We start from the raw sequence: 21,406 nt of genomic DNA on the forward strand, positions 1-21,406 counted from the left end.
CATATAATTTGTGAGGCCAAAAATATAAACTCAAACATAGAAAATCATGTATAGGCCTGCACTGTGAATTCCCCTCTTGGAATTTGTACATTGAATACTCCTTGGTATCTTTTTAATGATATCTTTTATATTTTCATCAACTTAAGGAGGAGCTGACCCTTCGCGTTTTTTTTTTCATGCACCTAATTACTAACAGTATTCCTGACTATATTCTGAAGAATTGGGAAGGGCTATAAAACCAAAGTTACCATGACTATAGCCAAGATTACCATCATCATGTCTATGAAGTTTGATTTTGTTTAGCTTTTACAAATTTTCTTCGAGAGTGTAAAATGTTCGAAAAACAAAAGTTTTGAACATTTGACACTATATGCGAAAATCAATAAAAGCTAAACAAAATCAAACTACATAGGAAGGATAGCAAAACCTTAGCTATATTCATAGCAACTTTCATTTTCTAGCCTTTCCCAATTCTTCACAATACAGCCTAGAGTAGTACCGCTAGGTGCACGAAGGGTCGGCTCCCCTTAAAACTTTCACAAACTTTTGTGAGGCCAAAATATAAACTCAAACATAGAAAATCGTGTATAGGCTTGCACTGTGAATTCCACTCTTGGAATTTGTTCATTGAATACTCCTTGGTATCTTCATAATACTCCATGACTTAAACAGATTACAAAGACTAGAATAAATACTTGATGACAGAGGCCAAGTCCCAACCCAAACTCACTCCATAAGTAAGCAATGTGCTGGTGGTATGATTTGAACCCAGAATCTCCTGGTCACTAGTCTGTACAATTAACATGATTAATGGTACGGTACTGTAGAACTAATCACAGTAATGCTAGACAAAAAGCATTGATCACTTTTCAATTAGTTTTGAGTGGAATTATCAATCTGTCTTGAGTTTTGCCATAGAGTAGCCCATGTCTCTCACTGGTGAACTATCAGTTCATTTGTAATACTTTTAGCTCCCTTATTTGTGAGTCTCACTATGATTGGCTACTTGGGCAACTGGTGTGTTGCAACTGGTTCGACCACGTATTGTTCGTGTATTACACAATAAACAGTGGCGCAATATTGAACCAGCACTTTTGTTTCACGATTGCCGAAGTTTGAACCCAATCATAGCTCTAGTAACCAGTCACATTTCTCAATTGTTGATATAGATATATGCAACAACCTACTCTGAACAGAATACATAATTCAGAACAGAAAACATCAATTCGACATCTGAGGATTTAGATGATAAGATATAGCTTCCTTTATCCGTTCAATTTCAAAGTCTATAGCCAATCACTTTCAAAGTCTTTCAGTTTGTTACATAGTTGGAGGACTTGTGGATGAACGGCTGTCTTCTTGCCTTTCTTTTTACTTCTCTTGGACCCTTGACTAGGGTTGATGCCAAGGAAGCACCTGAAATTAAATTCATACATTCATATCAGTTCATTCAATATCAGTGACAATACATTGTAATTTGTAGTTTTTATTATTGAATAATATTCTATGTAAAAGATTTTCATAGACATTGAATGCTGTTAACATAAGTCACAAACATCTAAGAATATGGTTCATTCATATATCAAAAGGGTTTTGCACTAAATTATTACAACGAAAGGTATTTAAGTTGAAACTTATGCACTACATGGATTTTTCATATTAGTTTATTTTGAAGGACTGTATAATTTTAACATTTTTGACCTACTGTGGACTAACCACTCTACAAATTATGATTTTCCCACTAGTTACAGGCCCATACACATCAACTGACACTGATTGATGATCACATGATTCAGGTGTTTCTGTTTAATGTTAAGGTTGGATTCAGGTACAGCAATTTGTCCATTTGAACTGTTGTTGAAATCTATACAGCAGATTTGCCAATAATAAAATGAATATTTTAACTTGTTTCCAGCATTACTAAATACTATTAAAAAAAATATCATCAGACATTGGAAGCAATCAAAATATGCACATTATTTAGTTTTCATCATTGTTATTATAATTAAAAAGCTACAAGGGCTACAATAGTACATGTACAATGAAACCAGTAATGAATGACACATTATTTGAATTCCTATGATCATTTTACATAAAACTCCTCAAATCTATTATAAAAGTTTCAAAATTATTGCAAAAGTTTCAAATAAATTGTGAAATAGCTTCTTGCACCCTCAGTTCATCCAATCCATAATGTGTTGGGCGGTACAAAATGTTAATAATGAAAAACACATCACACAACACCTCAAAGCAAATGAAGCAGAGAAATAAACATCCTTATATATAATCTTACCTCTGAATAAATTCCAATGTTGCTCCGATATTCTCAGGGTACTCGAAGTTAAAGACGTAGAATGTAGAGAACCACAGGGCCAATGCTGACAGCTGGTTGGTGATGAGATCAATGACTACCTTCCCATTTATTGTCAGTGAGAACTTGTTAGTGTCAAATGGTGAATCTCCTATTTAAAGTAAAGAAAGATAAAATGCATTGCATACACACAATGAAAGGAATGCCAGTTAAAGGGACAGTCAGTGATTGTACAGAGATTCAACATCCCCTTTTAATGTTATGTATAGGTAGATATACCAAAGATCACTTTAATTCCAAACTTTTAGCCAAGTCTGACCTTCCGTTTAGAAGTTATGCAATATTGTGTGCATTGCATTGTTCCATAGGCTTTTATGGCGAATTTCTGATGCCCGCGCATCAGAAAATAAAGATTTGACTCTCGTTCACAAACTGTATAGTTTGTGCAAGATTCCTTTTCAGGCTAACCTTCCCCAACAAGCAAAAAAAAAAAAAAGGTATGTGTGAAAAAAGTTTGACCTTGACCCGCAGATCTCTGACTGTCCCTTTAAGCATTCGCACATGATTTCATATTGAAAACAATAATAAATTCCAAAGCGATTATTGTTTCCAAGTAAAAGTACTACTTTTTCTGAAAGAAAATTTGATGAGGAATTCAAATCTGTGACTATTTTCCTTCAAGTGTAGAAGAAATTTAAAACAAACTGATTTAAAACTATGACAAAATTACATATTTTGGATCTACCTGTAACTTGGTTGGACAACATTATGTTTACATTACAAGTTTGTCTCATTTGAAGGGCTAGTATGTCCTTAACTGATGAACTGGCATCTGTGCAGTTTGATTACTCTCTCAAAATTACATTGAATTAATTTATGAACTGACACAATTAGCAACCAAGATTGGCTCCAACTTTATATTGGGTGATAATGAATAAAACTTAACTTCTAAACCTCCTTTTAGCTACTAGGCCTATGTTTTAAGCTAAAGCAATACTGACATGTCAGGCTATATATTTAGTTCAGAAAATGATCTTTCTTGGCTTTTGTCAGTTAGGCCTAAGTGTTTCCTGACTGGATTATGAGTGTTTGTTGCAAAAATCCACAAGAGAATTTCTATGCTTATTCATTTATTCCCAAAGTTTCATGACCAGGTTTTTGCTCTTTGCTGGATAAAAATCAAATGTGCAAAAATTTAGGTACTTTCCAGAAAAATGTAATTCAAAGATTATTAAAATGTCAATTTAACCTCTCAATGAGCTAAGTCAATTGTCTTTACAAATTTTAAAGGTAGAAAGCAAATTGATTTTAGAGCTTATTTTTTTAGACTACTCTCAGAAATAAGGGTTCTAAAAGGGTTCTTCACTTGTCCTCTATATGGCACCCTTTAAGGTTCTAAAAGGAACCACTAAGACACTCTAGGGAACCTTTATTGGTTCTTAATGTAACAAGCTATAGAACCTTAAAGGGTTCCTGAATTTTCTGTAACCTTTTTGAGGGTTCAATAGCCAGGGTTCCATATACTGGACAAAAAGGTTTCAGTTGGCACCCCCTTCCTCTTATAGTGTAAGTGATAATCGATAGCCAATAAAGCCACAATGAATAGAACTTACCATGGGCAACAAGACAAGGTGTTGCCGGTAACTCCAGTGTTTCAATGGTAGAAGCTGAAGTACTTGTCAAGGTCTATTTGAAATATAAAAGAAAATCAAGTTCAGTAAAACATAATTACAAAGTAGCAATGGTATCAATGTGTACATGATCTGATATCGAACATTTAAATAATCTCTCCCCTGAAATGTGGCCACTTCACAGCACTGAAAAAAAGCTAAAGGAAAAAAATCAATTCTAATGCCTTTCACTAGGAATGCGACAAACAGCGTTTTGAAACTAAACTTGCAAATTAAATGATACAACATAATATTGTAGCTCAATTTATTGGGAAGAGTATTGTCCTAGTATACAAAGGTTGCCAGTTCAAATCTAAAAATGCACTATTTGAATGTAGGTGTTTTTTTTTTCAATGTTATGCACCAGCCACGTCTCTGGGGAAAGATATAATATCAATCCAGAGGAAAAAAGGTACTTCTTTCCTAATTATCAGATATTACTTTTTGTTGTTTTTTTATTCTTCCATTGACTGTAATTAAAGCATTATTATATGCAATTTGCTCACAGCTCACTAGTGTGCCCTCTATGTACATTTTACCCAATAGTTTTCAATTATTGTTTACATAAAACAGAACATTATAATATGTTGTGAATACAACAGCTGTACGAGCTACAGTTATGAAGGAATCTGCAATTACTTTTCCTTTACCAGGATCCCAGTATACCTTGTACTGTAGTATTGAATAGGAAATGTTGTAAATAAAATACTTCCAATTTACGCAAAGAAACCAACATGAAAACACTGAGGGCTTAAAAAATAATATTTGTTTTAAATTTCATTATTAAAAAGACAAAATATTGGTAAATAGCAGGTTAACTAGGTGGGTGTAATTTGAAAAGAAACAGTTGGTACATATCTGTACATTTTATGCTTATTCACCTCCCTAGTAACAACACAATATATAGTTAAAAAACAATTTGAATGGCAATCAATTTTTAAATTACAATATGTAAAACTTGAGTGACTGTCAATTTAAAGCTCACCTGTGTATCCATTATCCCAGCTTCGAAATCCTCTTTATAGAAGCTTGTCAGAATTGCCACACTTCCAATAACTGTTGGTGTCTTATCTTCTGCTTCTTGCGTTGCCTTATTTATTTCTTTCATGCAGGAAGAAACTTGTTTGTTATGAATCTGATCAGCCATGAATGCCATGAGCTTTGGAACCTTCAGGCTTGCTGCATTCTCCATTGCACTGTACACATTAACTCCAGTGAGCTGCTCAAAATGACCTAACATGCTCTTCTCCGTGAACAGAAAAGGCCAATCATTCAACATAGCTGGGATGTTGAAAGTAGTGCTGTTGATGGCTTTGCGCTGACTGGCAAATGTTTGTTCCATGTTAACGGTGACATCATCTGTTTCACCCTTCTTGTGTTGCTCTTGCATTTGTCTCTTCAGATTGAGTTCAGCTTCTTCACTACCCACAAAGTCCGGCATCCAATTGATGCAGCCATACGCATCAACAGCTTTAACAGAATCCTTGTCAGATTCAGCTGACAGTTTCCTCTTATTCACATTTGGTCGTGTAATGTTATCAACCTTGTTGACAAGCTGCTTCAAAAAACTGTCATAGCCTGTTCCAACATCCATACCCCCTACTTCATCACGAAATGATTTGGGGTATTTCTCAACAATGGCACGTGCCAAAAGTCCAAGTTGTTTGGTTCGTGGCAGTTTGCTCCCTGGCTTGTTGAGATTATCAACGATGATGCGTATCATTTCCCTTCTCAGTCTTGGTTCTGGCCGCTGACCTGCTTCCAATGCTTCCATTAACTTTGGTGGCATTTTGCTCCATGGGATGTTATCTTCTGACTCGGACACTGGTAATTTCTTAGCTCTGGTGTTAGTGCCAGCACCACTAGTGCTTGCACCACTAGGGCTCGCAACACTCAATTGGCTCTCCAGCTCTAAAGATGAATCTAAAGATGAATCTAGAGATGACTCTAACCACGATTTAATTGGGAATCGCCCTGATGAGGCTGGCGTACCAGGCGTAGATGCTGATGGTGTTCCCTTTGATGACTGTGAAGATTCTGAAAAGAAATTTAACAGACAACAATCATTCATTTTTTGTAAATAAAACAATATAAATTTTAACTCCAGGGGATGAGCCTTCTCAAATGTAGATTGTATCAGTTTTTTATCAGAATATTGGCGTGTAGAAATAGATTTGACTTGATACTGGAATGAATTAGTACATGTATTTCAATGTCGTTTGAATTCTGCTGTGCATTTCTGAATAGTCAGTGCAATTTACACTTCTCAGCAAAAATGGAGTTATTTCTATAAAATACTAGGCCTACATGGATTCTTGGATATGGGTAAAGTCAAAAATAATGGCACCGTTTGGTTTTTGATGCCTGCTATCCAAATGAAAAAGACCAGCAAAGAAATTCATCTTTCAAAAATTGTGTTATGATTTTCTCTTTAACCACAGCAATTTGTAGTGTCATAGCTGTCATGTAAAAAATAATATGCCCAATTTTCTTCCCCATATGGTCAGGAGTGTTACACTTTAGCGTGACAAGAAAAGAGGTACTTGTTTTTTAATCATGCACTGTAAAAAATATACAAGGTGCAAAGTGTTGCATGGGTTTTCATGGCATTTTGTGAAGTGTCTGCTATTCATAGTCGCTTAATAGTCTACTTAGGAACATGTGAAGATTACATGGTGCGAAAAATAAAATATGTTCCAAAAATCACCTCTCGCCAGATTGTGTAGCATTGTAAGGTTATGATGACAGTAATAATCTATTTCAGTCTGTTTAAAGTAAAAGCAACATTTGGGCTAAACTTGGAAAAATAAAACTTGCATGATATCCAAATCGTTTTCTTTTTAGAGCGGGTTGAAAAGAGAAATTCTGTCTCGTCAGGAGTGTTACATCAGAATTCAACTTGATTTTTTTCATACACCAAGTTGGCAATATTCATAGTACATTACTTTTTATTTTATTAGTGCATTGGGATAGGAACTCAAAAACAAGAAAAATATTTGCCATTGCTTGAACATGTTTGCTACAGCTATCTAAATAGTCAATGTCAGGAGTGTTACACAGAATTAATTAATTGGCAATAATTCAAATTTCTGAAGAAATTACCAGTCTGTTGGTGTTCTTTTAGCCCTGAAAATATATTCCTGAAGCCAAACTGCTGCAATCATGATGTAAAGACATTCATATTCAAGAAATATGTACATAAAAACATGGTTTTCATAGCTCGACCAAAATGTTACACTCCTGACAATCAATTGTAAGTAATATAGGCTCAACAATAAAATTGAACTAATGTAATTCAATTTTTGCCCTTTTGAGATAGCCATAGATAGTGTCACCATAAAATTACAAAAACTACTTTAGAAAATGTGATTTGCAAATTTATATATTTGAGGCTATACAGTTACTGTAGCAAAGTGTCAGGAGTGTTACAAAAACATGCAAGCTGGGCTCGAAAAACAACAATGAACGTAAATCACCTAAATTCTGTGCCTTTTTTGAGAGGGCCATAGATGTTGTCAACAAAAAATTACAAAGACTGTTTTAGAAAATGTAGTTTATAAAATATTTCAGGCCATACAGGTAGTGTACAGTGTCAGGAGTGTTACACAATAGTACTACTTTGATGGATCCTTACACCAATTTGAAGAACAATGTGATGCTAAAAACCTCAACACAGTTTTTGCACATCATATTGCATGATATAAACTTAAACAGAAAATAATTTAAGATGTTTCTTTTGACAAATAAAAACTTTTGTTCCTGATTTCCACGAATTTTTAGGTGTTTAAATGAAAATTTTAATTTTTTCCAAAACTTTGTTTCCATGTGAAAAATTCTACATGACTATTTTAGTTTAGTGTCTAAGTAATTAATTAAAACTCAAAGAATTACATATTTGCATAATTTTGTCAAAATATAACAAGGAATGACATGGATCTTTTGTGTTATGTTTCTGAAGATTTTGGACTACTTTTGCCTATAAACCAGTTGAAAAAATATATTTAGTAATATTACTGAAGTAATTTTTTTATTTTTTCTTGAATTTAGATATGTTTTGCTTACAATAAGACAACAATTACATCTCTGAACACTGTTTGTAATTTTGACACTTTTGTCACACTTAGGTGCCATTATTTCTGATTATACCCATATGCATGTGTTTTAGATTCTGAACAGAGTCTTACTAGAAAAAAATTATCAGTCTACATCATTAAGTATCCTTTGTGTTATTTAAGATCACAGAATTGATTCTACTCAAATGGTACACATTTTAATTGCATTTTTTCAGTTTTACATTTCACAGAATATTGCAAGACATCCAGTAGCATAACTGTGGGTAAGGGTGCCCGTGGGTGACATTGGACGGATCACGGTTGCCCTCTCAGGGTACTGGAGAGTAGACCCAAAATAAATTACAGGTGCATGCAGTGATACATGTATAGGTGTATTGACTGTATTCCCAATTTTCTTTACATTTTAAGGTGGTACTACACCCCCTGATAAATTTTGTGACTAATTTTGCATTTTTCTCAAAAAATAACTACACACTGGTAATAAAAGTTATGTATATTATAGGGCAAGGAATCCAACTACTTCACTGAAATTTCAGTGATTCAAGACAAGTGGTTCATTATATGTGTTAAAGAATTCCCAATTTCTTATTTCTCGACCCAAGGGCTAAGAGTAAAATTGTACTTTTGATTTGTTGGGAGTGGCCTTTCTTTTCCTTGTTCTTTTTCTTCAATCCTGTTTCTCTCTTTTCTCTTCATATAGGCCAGCATGCTTATATAAGCTTTTAAAGCTTGGCTTAGGCATTTTGCTTGAACCTGGTCCCATCAGGACCCAAGTGTGTGTCCGCCCGGACCGACCGGTTAAACAAACAAACAAACAAACAAATGAGGTACATCCTAGCGGTACCTCTTTTCTTATCATAAATAACGTACCGCTTGTCTTGAGTCACTGAAATTCCAGTGTAGTAACTGGATTCCTTGCCCTATAATATACATAACTTTTGTTACCAGTGTGTTATTATTTTTGAAAAAAAATGCAAAAAAAGTCAAAAATTTATCAAGGGGTGTAGTACCACCTTAACATTTTTCTTACCTGCTGAGAACTTTCCTTGCCACGCATGAACTAACTTCCTGCTTTCAACTAGTGACAACATAGGAAGGTCTGATGCTTGTAGAAAGTAGAGGTCTGATGTGCTTGTGACTCCATTAGCTTTGAAGAAATCTTTCAGTTGCCCAAGTTTTGCTTCTGTTATATTTGGAAGGACAGTCATCACTTCAAGTTCAATTGAAATTTCTTCTATAATATCAGTGTCAGCATCACTAAGTGTTTCAGCAGTGCTAGCCATTCTGCATTGAGAAACAACTAAAAATATATAAGTATGCAATATAAATTCAAACATAAATTCACCAACAATGGCATAGGATATGTATTTGATACACTTTGTCTTGTTTTGTTTTGTCACTTTGGAAATTAATGGTACTGTAACCTCTAGATGACCTTAGTGACCTTTGACTGCAAAAATGAATCAAACAATCAAAAAAGACATACATGTATTTATACACTATTAAGACATTTTCTGGGGGAGTTTTTTCAGATTTTTCTATTTCTTTAACACTGAGATAAGGGATTAGATTTTTAAATGTCAAAATAAACTCCAGATGTTTTTAAAATTCATTTCTTTTTGAAACCGGATAAATGATGATTTTCATAATGTGATTTTTTACACAAATGGTGGAAGACTGTCAATAGACAAAATAGCCAAATTAGGGTGTAACGAGCTTGTCTTGAATGCCACTACATTTACAGTGTTTGATCATTCTGTTCATGCAACAACATAATGTGCATACACGGTCATACACCTAATGAAAACTTGGTTGGAATATAACTTTCCCTTTATTTTCGAGACAGTAAAAATAATCAATGTTCAAAATGTGACAGGTGCCTTTGTTTTCACATTCATGCTTCCTTTGGTTCCCTCGGTTTATTTTTCAAGGTGACAAAATGTGATCCTGATACCTTGTACGACAACAGAGGATAATAGTCTAGGAGATCATTGTACTTCACACAAACAACATGATTCAAATCATCATCAGTTGCTGAAATTCTGTAGATGTTATAGTCAGGCAAAAATGTTGATGTGTACAGTCTAACCACAAAATGTACCTCAACGTTTTCAACTAAGGAAAGAAGAATTCTAGCAAATGTCCACCTTTCACTAGCATCAATTTGCACAATAAGGAACTGGCCTTTCTGGTACTTGGTGCCAAACACACAGACTTCATCAGTAACCAAATACTGTTTTATGTCATGATTGAGATGCTTGACAGCGTTCTGGATATTTACTGCATACAAATCTGGATGGAAGGATGTTCCTTTATCTAGTAACACATCATCAGGGAACATTTGACCATTGAAACAGTAAGCTTGCAACATCTGGTGGCGATGGGCAAGTGTTAATGTTATATTGATGAAATTCTGAGCATACCGTGCACACCTCTTAAAGTAAGAGTGTTTGCTCTCGAATCTTAATGTCCAGAGTCTAATCAGTGGCCCAAACATGAGAATATTCCATGCATAATGGGTCAAAAGTGGTGCTTCGGTCTTAGTGGCTGAGGGAATAATGCTTTCCTATCTGCAATGTACTCATGGATTAGCACCTCCAAATAGGCTACTTGTGATGGTTGAAGATTGGTTGAAACAACAAATTCTACAATGTCCTTTAATTTAAGAACTAACTGCCAAACACAATCTTCTGTGTTTGGGATCAAACCATACACCATGAATGGAAAAAATCGCAGAAACCACCAGTTCTGAACGGCTTGTCCTCCTAATTTCACTTTTGAGACTGCTGTGGCTGGTCTGTTTGCAGCATCATTTCCACGAAATGGAAATCGTTGTAGGTTTTGATTTAGCAACTCCAGAGTAAACCACTTCTTGTCAACAAAATAACCTATGAACAGAGCCATGTCAAAATCAACTATTCCTTCAAAGAGGTCATGCCCTAAGCATGGTGGCAATCCTGGATTGGCTACGTGGAAGTGGGAGAGACTGTTGAATAATGAGTCTACTTTGATTCCATCACAATTCTCTCCCTTCTGTGCATCATTGTCTTGTAACTCCTGTATTGCCCTTTTGTATGATTGAGGAGTTCTATACTCCCCCACAATGTTTGCAGGTCCTGTGATAATTTGGGCCTTGCTAAGCGTACAATACCGGCAATAATAATGAGCTTGAAAACTCTCTACATAACCTCCAATGGTATGTGATCCCAAATTGTCACCACAAATAACCAAAATAGTTCCTTTGACAATTATACCACTATCTAGAACAATTCCTGTGTTCTCTAGAGTTTTAATATCTGTAAGAAGTTGGCCAAAGATCTTTTTTGGTCATACTTTTTAAGATACTTCTCTTTGCACAACATCACCAACTGTATCGAATCTATTTGTGATCTGCACCTTGGATCAATATTTCCCAGAGTTAAATACACGCCTACAACTTTATGCTTATTTCTTGATGAACCAAGAGGATTCACTAATTCAAAGGCATCTTGAAAAAGAATAATCTGTAATGCGTCCGGATTTGCTGAGTAAAATGGATTATCTTTGAATGCTTTTCCATCTTGAACATCTCTAAATTCATTGTAACCATAGTCAGTTTGTTGAGTGTGGCTTTGGAAAGATTTATCTTCGCACATCACTTTGAGTGTTTCCAAAATTGGCACATAATGACAGCAGTGCTTTTTGGTTGTTTTTGTCTTTTCTTGAAGAACAATTTCCACTGGGCTGACAAATTTCATCTTTTCCTGGTAGTATTTCTGTCGTAAATAATGTGACCCAAGGGTACCAGATTCAGGGTATTGCTCTCTGTCTGTATTAATCAAATCAGACTTTGGACTGATAGAACACCCTAAATTTGCCACACCTTTTGCAATATCTTCAACAAGGTCTTGATCTGTACCATTTTGATGTAACTTGCTCTTATAAATCTAGTGATATGATCAAGTGAACACTGTTGCAAGAAGTGCATTTCATCAACAATCACCTGGATTGTTGAATCTGGGATCATGTACTTTGCCTGTAATTTCAACAAAAATATGGCTATATATTTTGTATATTGTGCAATTCCTGGTTCATCAGTGTCATTATCATCACTAGACCAATCTTCATTATCAAATGTGTTTTGATCATCATGTAAATCTTGTTGCTGTGGGTCTTGTGCACCTGCGTGGTCATGCTGCAGTACACCAACTTCAGGACCAACAATAATATTCTGATCTATGATATACAATGGATTTACATCTTGCACACAGTAATTTTTGTGGCAACGTGATATGTGAGAGCTAAATGAAGACTTCTTGTTAAACAATTTATCACATTGACTAAATGGACAGCTTACTCGCAAACCTCCTGTTAAATGTTCTTTTGAGTGAGCAAGCAATTCTTTCAGATCTGAACATTTGCGTTGACAGAATTCTAACGTACATCGGACAGTTATACCAACATTTCTGTATTCGTTCGCCTGCAACTGATTTGGCCTATATGTAGTAAAGTAGTCATTGTGTTCTCGTGCAATGTGGGACGTTAGCCCTTTGTAAGTATAACATGTCCTTATACATGTGGGAACACAACAAGGAAATCTTGAATTTCTGTCATGGATGTGACTTCTACAATGATTTACATACTTTTTAATAGTGAGCGACTGTTTACCACAAATGCTACAAGTAGGTCGAACAATTGGCATGTTTATTGTACTGCCACTAGGCCTACTAGCACTAGTAGGCCTACTGTCTGGTCCACATTCTCCTGCAAGTTGTGCAACTGAAAAACTGCGAAATTGAAGTTTGAGAAACTGACCCAAATGACCCACAGAAAGATAAGCATTGATCTATGGTACCGGTACATGGGCATTTAGATCGTACCATGCACTTAAACCATGTGAACTAAAACAACTAGCGTTTACTTGCCTGTCTCTGTTAAAGTTGACCAGCAAAGAAGCGATCTAGCAAACTTATCAAAGTAAAACACTTCGACGCCACGGTCGTCTTCTTCAAGTCCTATCGGCCGATATACGTCTCATTACAGCGCGCAACGGCTACTCCCCGGGGGCTGCTCCTCTGCATGCGGTATTCTGATACTAACAGCGCATCCTCAGTTCAATCAATTATGCATAATTACCCAGGGAAAACGGTCTATAAAGTATTATTACAGGAGACCTGTGAACTTACGGGTTTTCAAAAAAGAAAATACATTTTTTATTTGTTTGTTTCTGTAAATTTACGGATTTACCAGAACATCCATATTTTTTCTGTAAAATAACATTAATTCCGTAAAAATACGGAATGATTCCGAGTTGTTTGGAATATTTACCGTTAAAACTCTACGGAATATTACGAATATTCTGTATTTTTAAGGAATATTTTCCGTAAGAAACCTCGTTTTATTCTGTATTTTTAATGAATAAGTTTTACGGAATGAATAAATTACAATTTACGGATGTTCCGTAACCCTGCTGCCGGAATGTTCCGTAAAATAACGGAATAGTTTGCTTCTATAAAACTATGAAAATATATCTCAAAACACTTAAAAAGTGAAGTATAATGTTGAAAAACAATTAGGGTCCTATGTGTTTTTACCTGCGGTAGGATCAATTCACATTTATATTATGATTTAATTTGATATTTTTAACAGTGATGGTGTTAATTAAAAAAAAAAAAATGGTGAAAGTCATATTTTACCTGTAAATTAACTTCATACTAATATTTTAACGGTTTAAACGTATGTTTTATTTGTAAATAAACAATAAATTACATTAAAATTAAATTATAAAAAATTTGCAGATTGTATCGTTAAAAAACAAACTAAACTTTAGATTGACAGGAAAACGTTAAATTGATGACTTTAGCGTCTTGAAAACGGTAAAACTGTGAATTTTTCATGTAAATTAACGTTGAACTTCAATTGTGGTACGGGAAATTGTAAATTTACGGTTGTTTACCATAATGTTGTGTAAAATTTGTTCAAATATAGTATAAGCCGTATTTTTACCTGTAAATTAACATTCTAACAATTTTTAACAGTGTTAGTAATGCACTTTTAAAAGAAACTGTAAGAAAACGTTCAAACGCATGTTTTTATATTTAAATAAACAGTAAATTACATTAAATATACAGTCATTTGTTTAATTTTGCACATTACATCGTAAAAAACCGAAACATTACATTGACAGGAAAACGTATAATTATACTGATTTTTTAGCGTCTTTTTGTATATAAATTGTTTTGAAAACGGGAAAAACTTTTAATTTTTCATGTAAATTAACGTTGAACTTCAATTGTGGTACGGGAAATTGTAAATTTACGGTTGTTGACCATGATGTTGTGTAAAATTGGTTAAAATATGGTATAAGCCGTATTTTTACCTGTAAATTAACATTCTAACGATTTTAACAGTGTCTGTAATGTAATTTTAAAAGAAACTGTAAGAAAACATTCAAACGCATGTTTTTATTTGTAAATAAACAGTAAATTACATTAAATATACAGTCATTTGTTTAATTTTGTATATTGTATCGTTAAAAAATAAACTAAGCATTACATTTACAGGAAAACGTAAAATTGCTGATTTTTAGCGTCTTTTTTGTGTAAATTGTTTTAAAAACGGGCAAAACTGTTTAATTTTCATGTAAATTAACTTTCACTTATTTGTGATACGGGAAATTGTAAATATACGGTTATTGACCATAATATGTTGTGTAAACTTTGTTTAAATATGGTAAAAACCGTTTTTTACCTGTGAATTAACATTCTAACGATTTTAACAGTGTCGTAATGTACTTTTATAAGAAACTGTAAGAAAATGTTCAAACGTATGTTTTTATTTGTAAATAAACAGAAAATTATATTAAAATTACAGTAATTTGTTTAGTTTTGTATATTGTTATCGTTAAAAATAAACTAAACATTACATTTACAGGAAAACGTAAAATTGCTGATTTTTTAACGTCTTTTTTGTATAAATTGTTTTAAAACGGGACAAACTGTTAATTTGCATGTAAATTAACTGTCACTTCAATTGTGGTACGGGAAATTGTAAATTTACGGTTATTGACCATAATGTTGTGTAAACTTTGTTTAAATATGGTAAAAACCGTATTTTTACCTGCAAATTAACATTCTGACGATTTTTAACAGTGTCGGTAATGTACTTTTAAAAGAAACTGTAAGAAAACGTTCAAAAATATGTTTTTATTTGTAAATAAACAGTAAATTGCATTAAAATTACAGTTATTTTTTACTTTTGTATATTGTATCGTAAAAAAATGGGATATTTGATAAAAAACATTACATATACAGGAAAATGTAAAATTCCTAATTTTTCACCGTATTTTTGTATATAAATTGTTTTAAAACGGTAGAAATTGTATTTTTTCCCTGTAAATTAACGTTCATTTTAACAGTGTGGTTGCTTTCAACAGGTTTTGTACTGATGTTTGGATCAATGTTCAGTAAAACATGGCGAGTATATCGCTTGGCAGGTTTTAAAATACAAAAGAACGTGGTAAGTCATTTTGTCAGATTCGTAAGCTTTTATCGTAGATTTAACTTATTTTAGTCCAAATTAAGCAAATTCACCAAAATAATGAATTTCTACCAAAATATTGGATAAAGATATAAAGATGCGATTACTAAAAAGAGAGAACGAGCGGAACGAGCAAGAAACCGGGTGACAGGCAAGCGAGCGCAAAATGCAGTGAGTGAGAAAGAGAGCCGGCGGGAGGTAGGGGTGTGTGTGTGAGCAGAGAAGATCTTCTCTGGTGTGAGAGAGAAAACCTGCATATTATTAACTTTGGAAACAAATTATGAAGAGCAGAAAGTTTATATTTATGAAATGGTGGAAAAATAAAACTAATAGGCCTATGTCAGTAGTCCGTGAGGCTTTGATATTCAACACAACTTTTGTAAAAAATAAAATTTTACAATTACAATTGCAATTTAAGCATTTCTTATCCAAAAACCCATACAACTTCAATGGACACAAACATTGACAAAGGAAGCGTTTACTGCTTGAGCAACAAAGTTCAAGCTGATTCAAAAAAAGAAGTAAACTCATGTTTGTGGCGCTTCTGTACGAAATCTAGAAGGTATCCTCTTTAGGCTATGGCCCATAAAATTATTGTTGATCGAAACCACTCCTGCCATACAACTTTGTTTTGTATTTCAATATCGTGCCATACCAGTCAACATACTACCATAATCATGCTTGGGAAGTGAAACATAAGGAGAGCGTGGCGCAATGGTTAGAGTACTTGCCTTTAGTGCATGAGGTCCCGGGTTCGATTCCCGGCGGTGGCAATTGGCTGGGATATTGACTTGGAAAAAAAAGTCTGAAATTAATTAGCAACATCTGTAGATTAAAATTCAGACTTCCGCTCTCCCCATGGTTCATTTAGAATTGGGTAAATGAATCATGAAAGTACTCCGTCCTTCGGAGGGGACGTTAAGCCGTCGGTCCCGTGTGCAGAGAGCCATACCTGTACATGTATCTCGCAGCCAGTTTCGAAAAGAGTAGGGTGTTAACCCCTGACTGTTCCCAACCCGTCCCGGCGTTCAAAATGGACCCCAATGGAAATAAGCTTCAATAGAGGCTTTCTTGGGTTATCCAGGGTTGTCACAAACCGAACAAATCAAAAAAAAAAACATTGTGCAGCTACAAAAATGGGCTTTTTAATTAAAATGAGTATAACTTGGTTTTGGTGTAAGCAAATACAACAATTCTTTTTTAAATTTAAATGTTAGGAATCTGCTCTTTTTTCAATAATATTTTCATTTACGCGATTCCTTCTAGCGTCATAAACATGAGTTTATTTCTTTTTGAATCAGCCTGTATGATAATACATTTAGTAAATGGAGAAATAAAAATAGGCAAAAAGCCTACACCGGACGTATGTAATGTTTATCATTCGACTGATTGTGTCATGTTGCATGGGATTCGATACTTATACAATTGTCCTGAAAGCATTTTGTGTATAATAGACACGGATTGCGAGAATCATGATTTCACAAACGGCAATATCAATAATTTACAATTTCATGCAGTCACTTTTTTGTCACATTTATTTACCCTGGATATTTCATTGTGCATGATTAATTCAAAGCTCAACGTTTTTGTCATATATATGTCAAATAATGGATGTACAAGTATTTTTGCAATAATATGATATCAGGCCACAAATTTGAATGCCATTAAAGCCTTAAGGGAACAAATAGCAACGTCTGCACAGTGCTCCTTTCTGAATACGAGGAATTTTTTTTTTAATTCGTGATACAATATATAAGTTTTGATATTTAATAGTCCTTGAAATTAACAATCTTATGATATGTACTTAAGGGGTGGGGTATGAACGTTTGGACAGTATTTATTGTGGAACATTAGAGCACATTAGACATATCGAATTGCATTCTGAATACGAAGAATGTCCTTCTGATATCAAATAATTTTGATTTTTGAAATTCGCAATGTAATACACATTTTATGGCAAATGATTAAAATTGATATTTTTGATATTTAACAGTACTCGAAGTAAACTTTATAAATCTGATGATTTATACTTAAAGTGTATGTAGGTGGGATGAAAAAGCCGACGATCAATTGAAAATTTTGACCTTTCGTATTGAAGATATGGATTTTTCCCAAAAACACCCAAAAAAATTAGGTCTTTTTGGGAAAAAAACCCATATCTTCAATATGAAATGTCAAAATGTTCAATTGATCGTCGGCTTTTCCTCCCAGCTACATACATTTTAAGAATATGTCATTAGATTTATAAAATTTACTTCGAGGACTGTTATATATCAAAATGTGAAAATATCAAATTTTAATAATTTGTCATAAAATTTGTATTATATCGTGAATTTCAAAAATGAAAAATATTTGATATCAGAAAGACATTCTTCGTATTCAGAATGCAATTCGATATTTCTGATGTGCTTTCATGTCCCACAAAAAATACTGTCGAAACGCTCAAAACGCTCATTCCAGATCCCTTAAAGTGTATGTAGCTGGGAGGAAAAGCCTGCTATCAATTGAACATTTTGACCGTTCGTATTAAAGATGTACATTTTCCCCCCAAAACACCTAAAAATTGTAGGTCTTTTTGTGAAAAAATGTATATCTTAAAGTATTAAAAGTCAAAACCGATGTTTCTACGCTAAACAATGTCGTAAGTCACAACCACAGAAAAATGAGAATTGTAATTTTCGTCATGTAATGTTACCAGTGTACTTCGGTTATATAAATTTATATAAATGCGCTTTTATAAATACGCACGTGACAATCTCCGCGCTGCCGTAACAGCTTATAGACAGTAAGTCTCGAAGTGACCTTCTACATAGCGACTGGTCTTTCTATACATTTGAATGCAAAGGGGGAACAACATGAGACTGCTGTGCAGCAAAATTGTCTATTTTGTTCAACTTTGTGATTATATTGTAAACGTTTCCGTTGTTGAATATTTTTTCCGTCGTCAAATACTTTCAAAATGTTGTACTTGATAACATATCACAAATTCGGAATTGCAAAATGTGTAATAATTTTGCAATTCAATTAATACCTAAATTTGATGATATTTATCTACAGAGTTTCTATCCTTTTCTGTGTAGTGGTCAATGCATGACGATTTGGTCACGCTTGCTGGTCTTGGTATGTCGTGCCCATGGGTCACGTGCGTATTTATAAAAGCACATTTATAGATATAACCGAAGTGCACTGGTTACGGCCATTGAAACTCAAATACCACGGTTTCCTGTGATTTACTCAACATTTTTACCAAATATATTTGTTGTTGTTGAAAATAAACGAGTAAGGCTCAGAAAACAATCACTACTATATAGCCTTTAATATTGGTAAAATCCTAACAATTCCCGTCCATACGAGCTGATCAAACCATAGCCTATTAGACAAGCATAAAATGACAGAGATCAAAACTAATGACGTCTGTAATTGAGGAAAATATCCAATACTTGTGTTCAATGTAATTGAGAGTATTTTCTTTACTTTTAAAATACCACGAAGAGAGTGGGTATATCTCCCGGGTGTATCTGACGATACTGTTGACAAATAACATTGTCAAACCGTTGTCGGACAACTTATAGAGCTCTAAGTTAAGAAGAACAAAATTAAACATTAAGCATTAAAAGCAAAAGACGGAATTGTCACATGGTTCGGTTTAATTGTTCGTTTGAATTACAGGAAGATAGTCCGAATTCATCCCATGACATTTCCACCTTAGTTAAGGGATCTGGAATGAGCGTTTTAGCGTTTCGACAGTATATTTTGTGGGACATGAGAGCACATCAGACATATCGAATTACATTCTGAATACGAAGAATGTCCTGCTCAAAGCACATATTGCTCAAAGACAATATTGTTCAAGGTTGCGCCGCGGGCTTACAAAGAAACAATGTTGCTCCAAAAACAATAGCAAATAAGCTTACACTATACATTAGCACCCGATAGAGGGCAGGGCCTGAAGCATGAGGGAAATTATGGGGGTAAAAGTAACAAAAGTGAAAAGTATGAAATGGGTGACGGCCTGTCTGTAAGTATAAGTATTAGGGGGGGGGGGACAATACTTATACTTATACTTGGCCTTGATGTTTTCCAGTATCTTACCGGTGGACCAGAAAACAGTAAACCGGTTTAGGGCAAAGACATATTAAACCATCATTGTTTTTGTATAGCTCAGTACGTGTCTCTCTATTATATTTTCTTTCCAGGCATTGATGGACAAGCATTTGATTCTAATGGTGTTTGCAATTTTTGGTATCGATGTTGTTATCTTGATTATGTGGCAGATACTAGATCCAATGTATGTGAAAGAAACTGAAATCTATGATCATGTGAGTTCGCAATAGCCATGGTATTGATTGATCTATTATCATTTCAATTATTGTAAGCTAGAAGTAAATATTTGTGTGATATACATTTTCTTTCATCTTTCTATCATATTTTACTACTGCCATCGTATATATTCTTATGTAAATAATACGTCCTACGTACAGGGTGTCTCAAACAAACGTAACATAAAAACTGTGATTTTATAAACTGCTTTCATACCAAAATATATCAGTGATACAAATGAGTGACATAATTTTACCAACTGCTATAAAATGCTTTTGTTCAGACTTAAATATTCCAAATCTAACATACTTTCCGTAATTCATGGCACTTGTCTGTCGGTTTGGCTTCTAGTAAGTATAAATGACACCCATTTTATCTCTAAACTATTTTGGAATACCATTAAGTTATGGATAAAATGTCAAACTTAACAATTATGTTTGGTTCTAAATTTGATTTGACTTTAACCCTTATAACGACAATGGCAAAACTCATATCTATAGGTCAAAGATGATGGAAAACATCATCATCAGTCGGCTGCGGCGACTACAAGCTTTCTCCAACTGTTGCGATCTTGGGCAAGCAAAACAATTTTGTTTGGCTGCAGCATTCCTTCAGTATCTCCCAGGAGGTGCTGTACATACTGTATGTACAGTGTCCGCGGCCGTCCCGGTTTCCTCTTCCCATGTGGTGGAATATAAAGGGCATATTCTTTCACAGGCTCGTCATCTTTAAGACGCAGTATATGGCCGAGAAATTTGAGTTGATGAATCTTGACTCTGGCAACCAGTGGAGTGGTGTTGGTCAGATTGTAGATGGTTTCATTTGGGATCCGATCCACACGCTTGATGTTTAACATGACTCTGTAGCAAGATGTTGCAAAGGCATTGATCTTGTTTTCCATGTCCTTGGTGATTACCCATGACTCGCACCCGTACAGAAGGATAGTGACGCAAGTTGTCTCAAACAGCTTGATTTTTGTTTCGATTGGCAGGGATGGGCTTCTCCAAAGGCGTTCCAGTTTCCAGAAAGCGGCCCAGGCTAGTGCTTTTCTTCTGGAAAACACCCAGATTAAAAAACTTTTAAATAAGACATTTTAATGATATTATTATAATATCCTGAAATATCAAGAAACATGTAATTTGGATTTAAATCAGTTCTTGAAAAAATGATAAGTGGACTGCACTACGCCAGGATTACGGTGAAGGACACCGGTTCAAATCCTTTGTTTGGAGCCAATCAATTCAATAATTTCACACACAACCTCTCTCTCTCTATATATAATATATAAACATCTCATAAAAGTAACTAACCCCCTTAAATAATGGCCATTATTCAAAAAGGTGCTATTGTATTACAAATCTGTAAAATGCGTTGGAAGCAGAAATTATTTCTGCGCATTTGACACCTCATTTGATACGATAGCCCAGAAAACAATAAAGCACCGGTAAATTTAATGCAGTGAGGTCCAGATTTGAAAGTTGCACTTAAACACAAATATTGACAATACAAAAACA

General features: G+C 34.4%; 2 protein-coding genes across 3 annotated transcripts; both read right to left on the reverse strand.

Moving 5' to 3' along the window:
- Window positions 1–598: 598 nt before the first annotated feature.
- LOC140153665 (uncharacterized) lies at window positions 599–9,754 on the reverse strand. 2 transcript variants are annotated; one of them, XM_072176469.1, is made up of 5 exons: window positions 9,085–9,697; window positions 4,967–6,018; window positions 3,925–3,997; window positions 2,294–2,462; window positions 599–1,416 (listed from the first exon to the last, which is right to left on the reverse strand). In XM_072176469.1, the coding sequence occupies exons 1-5, from the start codon at window positions 9,389–9,391 to the stop codon at window positions 1,287–1,289; spliced, it is 1,731 nt and encodes a 576-aa protein (XP_072032570.1). In that variant the 5' UTR covers window positions 9,392–9,697; the 3' UTR covers window positions 599–1,286. The 2 variants fall into 2 exon arrangements, with proteins under 2 accessions (XP_072032570.1, XP_072032571.1); XM_072176470.1 differs by lacking the exon at window positions 2,294–2,462 and having other exon boundaries at window positions 9,085–9,754.
- An 820-nt stretch (window positions 9,755–10,574) lies between these two features.
- LOC140152378 (uncharacterized) lies at window positions 10,575–12,809 on the reverse strand. The gene is made up of 3 exons (XM_072174685.1): window positions 12,031–12,809; window positions 11,388–11,980; window positions 10,575–11,190 (listed from the first exon to the last, which is right to left on the reverse strand). The coding sequence occupies exons 1-3, from the start codon at window positions 12,733–12,735 to the stop codon at window positions 10,575–10,577; spliced, it is 1,914 nt and encodes a 637-aa protein (XP_072030786.1). The 5' UTR covers window positions 12,736–12,809.
- Between the last annotated feature and the right edge of the window lie 8,597 nt (window positions 12,810–21,406).

This window comes from Amphiura filiformis, chromosome 5, assembly GCF_039555335.1.
Source record: "Amphiura filiformis chromosome 5, Afil_fr2py, whole genome shotgun sequence".
Taxonomy (NCBI): Eukaryota; Metazoa; Echinodermata; class Ophiuroidea; order Amphilepidida; family Amphiuridae; genus Amphiura; species Amphiura filiformis.